The 14,918-nt window shown below is 34.8% G+C and overlaps 1 protein-coding gene across 2 annotated transcripts in view; it reads right to left on the bottom strand.

The window, feature by feature from the left end:
- UNC13C (unc-13 homolog C) overlaps nt 1-14,918 on the bottom strand; it is a 701,690-nt gene that overhangs the window by 144,375 nt on the left and 542,397 nt on the right. For both annotated transcript variants that reach the window (XM_030930702.1, XM_010352869.2), the window contains exons 19-21: nt 8,416-8,542; nt 2,975-3,071; nt 2,169-2,312 (exon numbers count right to left, since the gene is read on the bottom strand). In XM_030930702.1, the coding sequence (XP_030786562.1) occupies nt 2,169-2,312; nt 2,975-3,071; nt 8,416-8,542 (368 nt within the window). The remainder of the gene's footprint in view (nt 1-2,168; nt 2,313-2,974; nt 3,072-8,415; nt 8,543-14,918) is intronic.

The following is a 14,918-nucleotide window of genomic DNA, read 5'->3' as shown; positions in this document are numbered from 1 at the left end:
GGCAAACAGCCAGACTCATACCCAGGACTTAATATTTGTTTGTTTGTTTTTAAGCAATATTAAAAATAACATTACTTCATATCTATTTTTAAAATTAAATTACCCATACTTGTCAAGAGCAGCAGTGTAGTCATAGGAATGTTGACTACTCATGTACCCATTTTATCACTCATCACAGCTTCTGAATGTTCTTGATATGAAATTTGAAGCATTTTGTTTGGTAACTTTTTCAGTCTTATATCCTGTTTGGTAAGAATAAACTGTCCCTTTAAATCCCATTTTAAAATGCAAAAATTTTTAAATCTCTACAGATACGATTAATTTTTCTTATCTCCAGGAGACTGTTTAAATCAATATAAATCCCATAAAGATAATGAGATTTTAGAATATTTTGATATAAGGATTCCAATACTTAGAAGGGTCGAGTTTTCAAGATGAATTAGTCAGTCACATCTGATGAAAGAAAAACAAATTCCAATAGTTTGCAGTTCTTGTGAAATGGCTAATTATAGTAAACACAAACCATTTTTTATCTGTTTTGTTATATAAAATACAAATTATAGATAGAAAGGCAGATAACGAGTTTGGGACCAGCCTGGCCAACATGGAGAAACCCCTTCTCTACTAAAAATGCAAAAACGTAGTCGGGTATGGTGGCGAACACCTGTAATCCCAGCTACTCTTGGGAGGCTGAGGCAGGAGAATCACTTGAACCTGGAAGGTGAAGGTTGCAGGGAGCCGAGATTGTGCCACTGTACTACAGTGACAGAGCAAGACTCTGTCTCAAAAAAAAAAAAAAAAAAAGGAAAAAAAGGAAAAAGAAAGGCTGACAATGGTAAAATGGATTTGACTGATTTTACTTATTTTATATTTATGTTTAATTGATTTTGCTTTTTATTTATTATTCTGTATAGTAAGTCACTGCAAGAGTTAAAGAAAAATGCTTGTAATAGATTTTCAAATCATTCTAATAAAAGAGAATTTCTTTTTCAATGAAAATTACTAATTTCTTCTTTTCCAGAAAATGCTTCTCATTGTTGTTACATTATTTCCTGTTGACAATTGGATATTATTGAATTTCCATGGATTAAAAATGTTTTACTTAATTGATTTTTTTATTGCACCAATAAAAGCACACATCTCCTCAGTAATACATGGAACTAATTTTTTTTCTTCTTGCCTCAGAGAGTGTGTTTTCCTGAGTGTGATTCTAAGACCTTCCTTGTGACCTCCCACCTTTTTATACTTCCATTCAGTACATTTGGTTACACCCCAGCAGGCTTATTGTGGGTAAGTTCAGTATTACAGCTGAAGAAAGGTCAGAGCTACCAAGGGGTGGCTGGAGCCCAGGGTCTAGAAATCTCAATTCAGCATTCCTTCTACCCTGTTACCGTGCACTCATATCTCCCAACTTACATAACCTACCTGCCTGACTACTCTGAGGGTGAATTCTAGTTACTTTTCTAATATCAGGTACAATTATAATATGTTACTAAATATATTAACCTAAATATATTTACCCTGAGATTTTTAAATTCTCATGTGATCCTGCTACCCCTAAATCCTACAGAATTCCAAGAATAGTATGTGACATACTTTTTCAAACACTATTCCTAATGACCCAGTTTCATTCTTTTCTTGGCATTCACCCAAACACAGCTGCTCATCAAGAAAAGACTTAGAGAATTTTTAGAATTACTCTCCTATAGATTTCACTATATTGGGAAATTAGTATCACCCAAGAGGACTAAGAAAGTCATCTCTAAGAATGGTTTAAATAAATGATTTTTGGCTGTTATTTAATATTTTTAAAGTAGGAGGTTAATCTTCCTAATTAATGAATATGCAATTGCCAAGGCTTACTCTCAGCTAGAAAACACCACATTTGAAATGTGAGTAATTTGGAAATCTATGGTAATTTCTTCGATTATAAGTAGCTGAGTCATCGATGTGAACAATAAATGGGTTTTTAAGATGATAAATCCATATTAAAGAAATAGGAAATGCAGGAAATCAGATGGGAATCTTGGAAATAACTGAACTTACTAGTAGAGAATTACACATAAATTGGGGTAGGGGTGTCAGAGAAGACTAACACCACAAAACAATAGCATTTTTCAGATCGCCACAGACCCAGAAGAAAAGAAGACTCATTTTATTTAACCTACCTTTGCAAATCTTCTCATTAAGTGAGATAATGCTTCAGGATTAGGGCATTCCAGTTTCTTAATAATCTCAAAGCTCTGATTCAGCTGAGCAAAGACGTCGACCACGGAGCAAGAAAAGAGGGCATGCTCAGATGTCTGCTGGAACTGTGAGGAGAGGAGGTGAAGGCGTCCCAAACAGTGCATTAGAGGGGGAATGCGAAATTCTTCATTATTTCCCATCAACAACTGAATCTCCCGTATCATCTATCTACATTTCCCAGTAATAAAATGCCTACCCACTTTAAAATCATTAATTTCCTTTGCCAGAAAGTGTGGTGGAACTAATATCACGGGGCAAGCTGCTGCTAATTGGTTTTTCCACTGCAGAATTGAGGTACTGGTTCTTTTGTATTTCATTTTCCCCACAGGCAATAGGTTAGCTTAGCAAGTCGATTGTGGCTCAAGATTTTGGGAGCTGCTGCAGAGGGACTGGGAGAATGTCTGCTCCTAATCTAGAAATCCTGGAAAAGTCCCAGGATAACAAAGATGTTTTGTACAAGTTTAGGGAAGCTGTAGATTCAGATTAATGTAAGAATTAAAGAAAATCTTGGGAAAAATGGGTGACTGATTTTTTTTTTTTTTTTTAATAAATTTAGGCAAGTTTCTAGGGTTTTGACCAGACCATTGAAACTGTGTTTTAAATTAATTTTGGTCATTGGGGAATGGAAACAATTAATAACAATGAGTCTAATAATTCCCATTCGGTTAAAAGTAAGCAATGTGACTGAATCATGGCAATGAACATTCTGAAGGTAATTTAAACTCACTCCATCTTTTTTGTCTCTTCCCAGTGCTCCATGAAGGAATTCCATCGACACATCTTCGTTTTCATCTAGCCACTGCATGACAAAAGGTTCAAACCACCTGTAACAAATGAATAATGTTACCTAAAACAAAGGACACCGTTTGCATATAATTAACAGGAATGCTGCTCTTTTTGTATATGAGAGTAATTCAGAATCAACAATCTCCTTTCATTCTCTCTTGCAGTTTTTCTTCCTTAGAGACCTTTACCTGTTCTCCATCAAATCAATCTCCTCCTCTTTACCTCCAACCTCTACCCAGTCTTGGTTCTTCCCATGCTGTCTCAAATATGCTTCGTTTCCAATAGTTACTCTGTAATTCCCTACAAAATTCAAACTCTTGTAAAATGTAGACCTTGTGTGCTCTCTTCCCTATCAACCCATTTATTAATTTTTTAATTCTTTGCCATAGAGCTTCTACCCATTCACATTAATCTGTAAATGATCCCGGGTGCTTACCTCGGACTTCTTTGTTATCATCTAGAATCTATAGACAATTGATTTTTGGAAATTGTTTAAGATTTTTTTTCTCCATTCTGAGCATAAATTCTTTTTTCCGTATGTATGCCCAGTTGATCTAGCACCATTTATTTAGAGCACCATTGATTCCCCCACTGCACTGAATTTGCATCTTTGATGTAAATCACGTAATGCCGTACATGTGAATTGGCCTCTGGACTATTTTGTTCCCTTGGTTCATTTGTTACGCACTGATATGGTTTGGATCTGTGTCCCCACCAAATCTCATGTCAAATTGTAGTCCTCAGTGTTGAAGGTGGGGCCTGGTAGGAGGTGGTTTGATCATGCAGGTGGAGTTATTATGAATAGTTTAGAACTATCCCCTTGGTGCTCTTCTTGTGATAGTGTTTGAGTTCTCATGAGATCTGGTTATTTAAAACTGTGCAGCACATCCCACCTCACTCTCTCTTGCTCCTGCTCTCCCAATGTGAGATGCCCCACCCCCCTTTGCCTTCTGCCATGATTGAGAGCTTTCTGGGAGCTTTCCAGAAGCAGAAGCCACTATGCTTCTTGTACAGCCTGCAGAACTGTGAGCCAGTTAAACCTATTTCTTTTTATTTTTATTTTTTTACCTAGACTCTGGTATTTCTTTATAGCAGTGTGAGAACGGACTGAGAAATGCATTAACATGACACTCTCTAAAGAACTCTATCTTATTAGATAACCAATAATGTAGTTCTCCAGTTTGTAGATTGCCTTTGTATTTTTAAGCACTTTGCATTTCTACGTGCATTTTAAAAATCTTGTCAATTTGCACAAAAATATCTCTTGAAATGTGCATAGGGTTGCATTGAAACTGTAGGTCCATGTGGAGAATTACTATCTTTATAATAATGCATCTTTTTAGGAATGTTACATATTTCATTTAGTTCTTCTTAAATTTCTCTCATAATATGTTATAGTTGCTTGAAAAGATGGCTTGTATGTCATTCATCACATTTATTTCTGATGATTTTAATGTTATTTAAATGGTATAATTTATATATAATTTTCTAATTGTGGCTATAATACAGAACTTTAATAAAGTTTTAAATAGACCACACTTTTACAATTCTATTTCAAAAACGTTTTGAATTTTCATCTACTTCCTATTTTAGCTGCATTCTACAAAATTGGATGTGCCATATTTTATTAGCACTTAATTCAAAATATTTTGTATTTTTTTACCATGATTTCTTTCTTTACTCATGAGCATTTAGAATATTCTGCTGATTTTCTGTATTTAGTTATCTAATTATCTTCCTGGAGTTGATTTCTGTCTTAATTCTACAGTGTCAAGAATATGTAATACATGATTTCCCCCCTTAACATGTATTAGAAATGTACCGTGTGTACCTAACAACAATATGTATTTTATCATTTTTGTTTATACATTTTATATGGATGTTTTTGTGTGTAAGCATTGTCAATGAAAAATTATGGAAACTCTGGCTGATCAGATATACATATAGAAATATAGATACCTATATAGAGAGATATTGCTAAATGTTTTATTCATATTTCTCAAACTTCTTTATTCTTACTGTTTTTTGGGGGGGTCTGAGTTTTCAATTCATTGCTGAAGAAGCATAATCTCCACATCGTCATTTAGTCCTGTTGTCTGGTAGCCTTCAATTTTTTGATGAATATTATATATCACCCATGAAAAGCTGTGGACCTTTGATCTAAACAGTGTTGGCTTTTAGATTGATCTCTTTCCACTTTGCCGTTATTTCTAGGGCAGAGACCTTCAAAGATCTCACCTGAAAGCCTGGAGTGTTTATAATGTTCCTTCTTTCTTATTTTTTGCACACAATGTATGATTCCATTTATATAAAGTATAAAAAAAATCTATAAAACTAACCTATGCTATTAGGCATCAGATGGTGGTTACCGCTACAACAGGAGAGGCTGTTACTGTACGTAGGCACAAGGGGACCAGCCTCGACCTCTAACATTTGTCGCTTCCGCACTGAGACTGCTAACGTATCTACTTAGTTCCAAATCTCTTAGTGCCCACTTTCTACTTGATTTTTTTTCTGTGCCAATCTCAACACGTAGGCAAATTAGGCATCAGAAAATGCCTTCAGTGGGAACTGCCTGTAGAATGTTGTGCTCATATCTCTGTGGTTTCCTTTTCTCTGGGATCTTGGTCTCACAAACCCAAGCAGCCTTCATAGCACCATCACCCATATTGTTTCTCCAGTCCAGGAAGACAGCTGTAAACTCTGAGCTACTGTTGGCCGTTTGCTCTGCAAGCCCTGTATTGCAAACTGGCAGATGTATGGGGGTGAAGAACATGGGAGAGAAGATGCAACAAAATACAGGACTCACCTTAGCGCATTTCTCTTTTCTCAGGGATCTTAGATTCTCAAGTCCTGGTTGCCTTTGTTGTCTTTCTGATGCTGTTTGATTTTTTTACCTTTTTTTTTTGGCCATCAGGGAACATATTAGTCTGATTTTAGTCTAGTGTAGAGTGTCTAGACAGAGCCAGAAGCAGAAGTGTCTGGCAAATAGCTCCTCCGTTTTACTTTCCTATTCCTTATCAGTGATACTACCAACAACTTAGACATACAGACCTCATGCTTAACTCTTTCCTCTTTCTTGTTTTTTTTTTTTTTTTTTTAATTTTTTCATTTCAATAGATTTTGAGGGGAACACATGGTGTTTGGTTACATGAATAAGTTCTTTAGTGGTGATTTCTGAGATTTTGATGCACCCATCATCTGAGCAGTGTTTACTATATCCAATGTGTAGTCTTTTATCCCTCACCCCCCTCCCGCCCTTTCCCCTAAGTCCTCAAAGTCCATTGTATTATTCTTATGCCTTTGCTTCCTCATAGCTCAGCTCCCACTTATGAGTGAAAACATATAATGTTTGGTTTTCCATTCCTGAGTTACTTCACTTACAATAATGGTCTCCAATTCCACTCAGGTTGCTGTGAATGTCATTATTTCATTCCTTTTTATGGCTGAGTAGTATTCCATGGTGTATATATACACACACACACACACACACACACATATATATACACACACACACACATACATACACACAGAGACCACAATTTCTTTATCCACTTGTTGATTGATGGGCATTTGGGCTGGTTCTATATTTTTGACATTGTGAATTGTGCTGTTATAAACATGCATGTACAAAGATCTTTTTTGGTATATGACTTCTTTTCCTCTGGGTAGATACCCAGAAGTGGGATTGCTGGACTAAATGGTAGATCTACCTTTAGTTCTTTAAGGAATCTTCACCTTTCCTCTTTCTTTGAACCCCATATTTCTTTAATTGACAAATTCTGTAAATTCTGTCTTCAAAATTTCTCTCCCATGTCTTCACCCTTTGCATATGTACTGCAATCACTCTACATTATCAGTTTATTTAACATGAAGACTATAATTTTTACTGTATTTAAGTATGTTTTATTTGACAAAAGAAGTTGTATATATTTACTGAGTACAACACGTTGTTTTGAAATACGTATACATTGTGGAATGGCTAAATTGAAATAATGAACAAATGCATTTGTTCACATACTTATCATTTTTATGGTGAGAACATGTAAAATATGTTCTCTTAGCAACTTTTCAGAATACAATACACTAATTATAGTCACCATGTTGCATAATAGATCTCTTGAACTCGTTCCTCCTACTTAACTAAAATGTTTTATCTTTTGACCAAAATCTCCCCAACACTCAATACCCAATAGTTTAGCATTTTTAAGTTATCCCACTGTCCCACTACTTCTTATATACTTTGTATGAGAAAAGTTGTGTTAAAGAGCTGTTCTAATTTCACTTCTCAATCATTCATTACCTTCTAAATCTCATCTCTGCCCCCCATTCCTTGTCTCTTCCAACTCCCACAATGCCTGATGAATGTGGTACAAGCATCACAATATTTATTTATAACAATCTGGCTCAAAACTACTTTTCCTACATTATTTTTAAAAATATTACTTTGTACTAATTTTATAAAAATAGAAATATGCCTCACTTCCTATGGACGATAGCTCGTATATTCTTACCTCCATAATTATGCTCATAACTTTCATTTCCATCTTAATGCTTTTTCTTGCTTTCCTTTCTGTAACCTGGTAAATTTTATAAAGTCTACATCAAATGCTATCCCATCCATGAATATTGTGTGGAGTTCCCCAAACAGAGGTAATTTCTCTCTTCTGTGAAACCCTATTGCACTTTGCTTATGCTCCTTAAATTAGCACACATTGCATTTTGCCTTGCTTTATCATGATCTTTGAGCTTATCAGAATCTCCTAGAGTATAAGTTCCTTCCAGGGTGGGGTCTTTAGCTTCTTTTCTATTGGTCTACAGCACTTGGCAAGTGCCTGGCATAGGGAAGAACTCTTCAACAGAATAAAATAGAATTCTAACACATATCAAATGCAGAATATTACATGAGTCCTTGTGTGATTATCAATGTGTTTGAAAGAGGTATATTTATGAAAAAGTTCCCTGTTAAACTACTATTTCTATTTTAGAAATATGAATTCCTAAGACAGTTACAAGTTTGAATAAAAAGGAAAATGTGAATATATCAGTCAATATACAAGCACCATACTTTCCCCTAAAAAAAATCTGTGTTCTGGTACTTTTACAGAAAATTCTTCATTTTACCACGTGAGCCATGTCTTATTATGTATTTTTTTGTCTTTGAGTCGAATATCCAGGAAGGGCATATTTGAAATATGCAACACAATTTAATTAAATATAGTTCCCAAAGACACGCAAATTTTGTAACGTTAACTTCATAACAGAAATTTCTTCATTTCAATGAAGATTATATGAAGAGATTTTAGTGCTGCACAATTCAGGTGTAATTTTACAGGACTGTGAATTAGATCTGAGGGTGTGTGTGTGAAAATTACTACTTACAAGGAGTATTCAGGAACAGCATCCTTGAAGGCGGGAAGTTCACGCACATATTCATTATAAAACCATTTCACTTTGAAATGCAAGTTCATATAATCAGTGCTCTTGCATAACCGCTGATTTTCATGTTCTGTAACAGATAAAATCAAATATTTAATAAAGGTTGGTTTGCCAACAATGCTGCTATGTTCCAATCTATTTGTATTAATAGAATTTCTAAAAGGATGAAAATAGTATATTAGATGTAAAGGTATAATGAATTGCTAAAAGCAGACCTAAAATTTTACAAAATGAAGAAATAATTATAAGTCCCATATAGAATAGGTTAAGCACTAATGCGAAATAACTTCAATGTTCTAATCCATCTTACTAAAAAATGTGAAAAGTCTGATGTAGTTACAGAGTAATAACATACTAAAATTTCTCTATTTATCTGCAGATTTTCATATTTTCACTGCTTTTAGTTTGATGCAAAGTGACAGAGAGAATTAAAATTTTAAGCATGCATAAAACATGAGTCAGGAGCTACAAACATTGATTATTTAATATCAGAGATATGAGGTGAGTAGATCACATTTCTGGCCTAGTTATTTACCCCCTAAAGCATTAAAATAGTTGAAAAGGAGAGAAAATATCTGTAACTTATGAGGCACACGATTTCTTCTTCATTCTGTAGGTTTACCTAAAATTATCTTGCACCCTTTGGCTTTTTTGATACATTTTTAGCAGGATTTCCTACTATGTGGCATGTTTTTCTCTCTTGCTCAAAAAATATAGCTTAACACAGTTGTTAAGCTATTGTGACCTGAACATACAATGCTGAGGAATAGAGACAAATAATGTTACTGAGCATGTTTATCTATGCTATTTTTCCCTCCTTAATAATATTTGGCCAATTTTCGCTACAACTATAAACACAGTGAAACCCAAAATATATCTAGCTATATCCAGGTTGAATGTGCCCTCTGAGAAATTGTGCTTGAGGTCTGTGAGTCTCCTAAGGACTTCGATTTATAGCAGAAACATCCTACACTTTACATTCTAAGCTAAATTCTTAAAACACTATCTGAAGCAATTAGATTGTTATAAACAAATTAAAGGCATCCCTGTTTTTCAAAACCTGATATGAGGGACTGAAATCCCAATAGTGAACGTAAGAGAGAACTCAACCCCAGGTCAACAGTTTCAAATTATCTGAACAAGGATTAATTCAAGACAAGTTGTAGAGCAGAGAGAGAGAGAGAGAGAGAGAGAGAGAGAGAGAGAGAGAGAGAGAAGGAGAGAGTGAGGGAGACAGGCAGGGAGGGAGGGAGGTGAACATAAAGACATGTACTCACATAGAAACAAGAGTAATAAACTAATACTTCTAGGCCAAACTCCCAAACAAAATCTTAGTCAAGATGATATTTTGCTTTAGCTCCCTCCAAATTAATTTCACTCTTTTCACCATTCAGTTTAAGCTCTCCCCTAACCTCTCTCTTCAGATGTCTAGTATCCCTGTGCTCTTTAAGAGAAAACATTTACTTGATAAACTCAGGTACAAATTTAACACAATACTACCCTGAAACCCAGACCAATGGAGACCTTTGCTCTGGGACTGATGAATTTAGAAGGTTCAACTTATCACAAATATAGACTCATCATTAAATAGCTCTTGGGCTCCTCTATCACTTGGGATCTTACACTTGGCGCTGGCACAGAGCAAGCCAGAATACTAAGCATTACCTCTTGTGAGTAACACCACCTGTCCTCTAAGACCCAGAGAAACATTTTGGACCATTTTTCCTCCTGTGTCCTAGAAACAAAAGGTGACAGTGTCCAAATGCTACCAAGATTTGCAGGTTGTACCACTGCTGACAACAGGAAGATACTGCTTTAGAGCATGGGGAGAAATTTGTGCTCTGGAAGCACTTAGGTAAGAGAAGGGGCAAACTAATTAACTTGCCAGATTCTTCCTTTGGATAGCAGAAATGCAGTAGATTATTGCATAATTAAGCATCATTAACAAGCACCCACTGCTTACTTTCCTTTGGTTCCACTGTATGTATCTGAAGATAATCATAAATCTCGGCAGTACCATTAATTAAAACAGGTGCACATAATGGTCGAGAACTATGTTAAATATTAAATAATTCATATGACGTTTAAATTTGTGTATGTAAATTTCTATGTTAATATACATGAAGCCTGATACCTCTTTGCCAACTAGATGGCCATTTAATGTTAAAATTGTCAATAGTTGGCCGGGCGCGGTGGCTCAAGCCTGTAATCCCAGCACTTTGGGAGGCCGAGATGGGCGGATCACGAGGTCAGGAGATCGAGACCATCCTGGCTAACATGGTGAAACCCCGTCTCTACTAAAAAATACAAAAAACTAGCCGGGCGAGGTGGCGAGCGCTGGTAGTCCAAGCTACTCGGGAGGCTGAGGCAGGAGAATGGCGTGAACCCAGGGGGGCAGAGCTTGCAGTGAGCTGAGATCCGGCCACTGCACTCCAGCCTGGGCGACAGAGCAAGATTCCGTCTCAAAAAAAAAAAAAAAAAAAAGTCAATAGTTTTATTTTATTTTTAAAATCTAGACATATGAGGCTTAACTAAATTTCAACTGTATTCAAATGATTTACTGTATAAATTTATATGTAATATTTATAATTTGTTTTTTGTTTTCATTTAAATAAATATTTTGAGTACTTTAGAAAAAACTTTCTGAAAACTATATATAAACTATCTGAGAACACAAATAGAAATCATTTTGTTTTAATTTTTGTATTTGAAAGTTTAAATTGAACCTTTGTATAAATTGTAGACTTAAACGTGTATTTTGAATACAGCAACATTTTATTTTTTAATCCTTTAAATATTAACAAAGTGTGTAAACTATGATTTGGTAGAAAAAGAAAATACATAGCTAGAATTTAGAAAAAGTAAAGGCTGAAAAGAAAAAAGAGAGAAAACATTTCAAAGTGAAGGTGTGCCTTAATTTTAAAAACAGAAAATAGTGAAAACAAGCAGATATCATGTGACTTAGGAAAGGTATTGTTTGGCACCACATTAAGCCAAATGTAAACTATTTGAAAATTTTTATTATAAGAACAAATTAGTGATTTTGCTAAAATAAAGGTGAGAAAGTATATTTTCTGAAAAAAAGATACTGATTTATGCATACATTTACTTAAAAACAAAAATATTACCAATCTAAGCATAACACTCAAATATGCATATTGATAATTACATTTTAACTTTTGCATTTTTCCAGCTTTTAGCATCTTAAAATATAACTGCTATTACATACAATTTTTATCATGTTGATATGAAGGGGTTTTTTTTTTAGGTAGGAAGTTAGGATATATTTTATTTAACAGTTTATTAGTTAGATTTATAAAATATAACTATTTAGGTCTATGGTATGTGGACCTTCATCTATGCTCTTGCCTCTGCAAATATTAGGAATGAGCCTGAATTAATGTGTTATTTTTTCCAAGAGTATTTGCACATGAACAGATGCTAAAGAAAAAGGCAACTCAGTTTCACTAACTAACAAAAAATGTTTACTGGGTGTGTATCTTGCCCTAGTTTGCATGTGAGGCATTGGAAATATAAATATGGACACATTGATCTGAAGTGGATGGAGCTTAGGGAGGAAAGGGTGACATGTTAACTTTCAATTCAATACAATATGGCAAGTGCCATGATTGTCGACAGGTACAGGATGTTGTGGTCTCTTGGAGGAGATGAATTTAGCTCTACTTTGTGCTTTAAGTGAACAAGTTAATAATGAAATGATCTGCTGATACTGGTATTTAGTGGGAGAGAGGAATTTATGTCAAAAGAAACATTACATAAAACAAGACATTTTTTCTTACTTAAATGGGATCCTATTTAAGATGTGTGCATGTCTGTGAAATTATGTAACTGTTTCCAATTAAAAGCCTGAGCTTTTTCCTTTCTCTCTACTGATGTTTTTAAATATTTTGGCGGTAAGTTTGAGTGAACGTTGAATTTATGCTGTGCCATTTAAAAAAAAAAGTTTCCCAGTCCCTGTCCCTTTCAATGCAGTAGGCTCTATACTTTGGAAAGCAGGTAAAAGCCAGCAGTAGGCCGCATTCTGGTCAGTTTTTCAGACAAGACCTTCAGTTTATTTGCTTAACCCATCTGTACTTCAATTCTCCATAACTGTAGAAGTTGTTTCTTCCTCCTTATTTGGCTGCTCTGCTCAGAACTTACAGATCTTGTCCAATTCATCCTTCTGGACTCTGCAAACTCCCTACATTCCTACAGTCTCTTCATTCCTGTTGTTCCCACAAAAGAAACACTTCTGTCTACTTTACTGCAGCCACACATAGGCAGACCACTTCTTCACTTCACAAGTCTCCCTGTTGAGGATGGAAATGGGAAAGGAGATAGGAAAGATACCTTAATCTTTCTAAAGAATTAAAACTGGTTTTACTCTTATCTAGAGACTACTCATTCTAGTTCCTAAGAGTGTACCTGCTATGATAACTCTATAAGTATCAGGGTTTTACCAGCCTCTTTGCTGGGAAAAAAATTAGAAAAATTGCTAATCATTTTCTCCTTACAAAGTTGCTTCTAAACCCATGGGAATTAATCTTTATCCCTTTACGCTGTTTCTCTCATGCACTATCAGCTGATATTTATTGTTCTCTGTGGACAGAAACAGGAGATCGGTATCTGTTTGCCCATTCTGCCAGTTCAACAAAAGAGTAACTGGGTTCTTTCATTATGCACTTTAACCAATATAATAAAAGATTTTCAATATATTGAGTTAATTGGTGATATAGGTCGATCTCGGGGACAGTACAAACAAAAATGAAAAGAAATGATATGATTCTATATAATGAGATCTACCTGTGATGTTTGCCCCTAAGTGGCAAATACTAAATATAAGATTTTGTTTGTTTGTTTGTTTGCAGTGACTTGTAATACAGAAATCATCGAGAACCCCAGTATTTGGGGCAAGTTTAACTAATTGGTTATCAGACTATGTCCTTTTCCTTTCAGGCACACAACCAGACTACATTTTCTAGATTTCCTTGCTGTATGATTGAATCTGGGGCTCTGCTACATCACAACAAGATTTTCCAAGCTTAAGACCCACTTATTAATTACCCTCCATAGTGCTCTGCTTTCTAATTTCCTACCTCTTTCTTCTTGTATACATACATGTAGATGTATATATACCCATATACATTGAGGCTGTCTCCTTGCCTTATTGGAACTGTATCAGTGTAACTCTAGCTGACTCCACTGTGAATTGATGCACCACTGCACGGAAAACCAGTTAATCAAATTTGTTAAGTTCATGTCGAGATAAAAGTATATAGGCTTTGAATGGGGAGTAATCATAGAAGTAAACTACATAGGCTTTGTGGATAGTCTAATAAATATTTTACTTTCCTGTCATCCTTGTTTCATATTCGTGGTCTCTCAGTTACATTCTGGGTAGTTAATGACTCTTAAATGATTCTATAAAAAGTGAGCTGTTGTTGTTCCAAAATCCAAGTACCTGTTTTTCTTATGTGTTCATATATTCCTTCCATGATGGGTACTCACATATCATACAAGAGATATTTAAAATAAACTACAATTATATCCTAACTAATGCCCACCAAATAATCAATGTAAGATATCGTCATATCAAATTCAAAAATATACTTCAAATTACCTTAATTTCTACTCAAATTATCTTCTGCTTAGTGGTTAGACTGCGTTGACAAAATGGCATCAATCTCATATGATATGAATGACTCTCAGAATTTATTTAGCCATCAATCCTCCTACATTTTTAATTTTGGCAACAAAGATTTCACTAGCTCATTACATGTACAAAATAAAACATTTAATTAGTTTTCCAAGCTGCAGTATACTTTTGTACAAAATTTCATCTTTGAATTTCAATGAGAAATATGAATATTTTACTATCAGAATAAAAATGGTTCATTAAAACTGTACAAGGAAAAAGCTTGGAAATTTGGAAGAATGTGACTATTTTCCTTTAAATGGTGCTTACCAGGATTCACTTGAAAATAATGTATTTTCTTCAGAAACTGTTTATTCATGGATTTTTTTCTGTGTAATGCAGAAATGTACAATTATGTTTTGGTTTAGACAATAGGAATGGCATATTCTTGACCCATTCTCATGCCAAAGGAAAATTTGCTGCTATCATCGGAGTGTCGTTTTTCAGTCCTTACTTTGTGACATCATTTTATTGCATAAACACTGCTTTACCATATAGTTTGTAACATATAATTTCATTAAGACTATTTTAATCATCCCTCCCCATGCTTGCTCTAGCTCTAATAGGTGGTAACATAAACGGTCTGGAAACAACATGAAATAAAAAACCTGTATTAGGATTCAGTATGCATGATGTTTTACTAGCTATTGTGTGCTCACAAACAAAAAATTTTATCACCAAGAAACTTTGGTTCTAAACTATGACAGACTATTATAGATACAAAACACACATAGGCATTTCCAAGGTAATT

The sequence above is a fragment of the Rhinopithecus roxellana genome, chromosome 5 (genome assembly GCF_007565055.1).
Source record: "Rhinopithecus roxellana isolate Shanxi Qingling chromosome 5, ASM756505v1, whole genome shotgun sequence".
NCBI lineage: Eukaryota > Metazoa > Chordata > Mammalia > Primates > Cercopithecidae > Rhinopithecus > Rhinopithecus roxellana.
The sequence above is the reverse complement of the archived record's forward strand: the minus strand, read 5'-3'. Positions and strand labels throughout refer to the sequence as shown.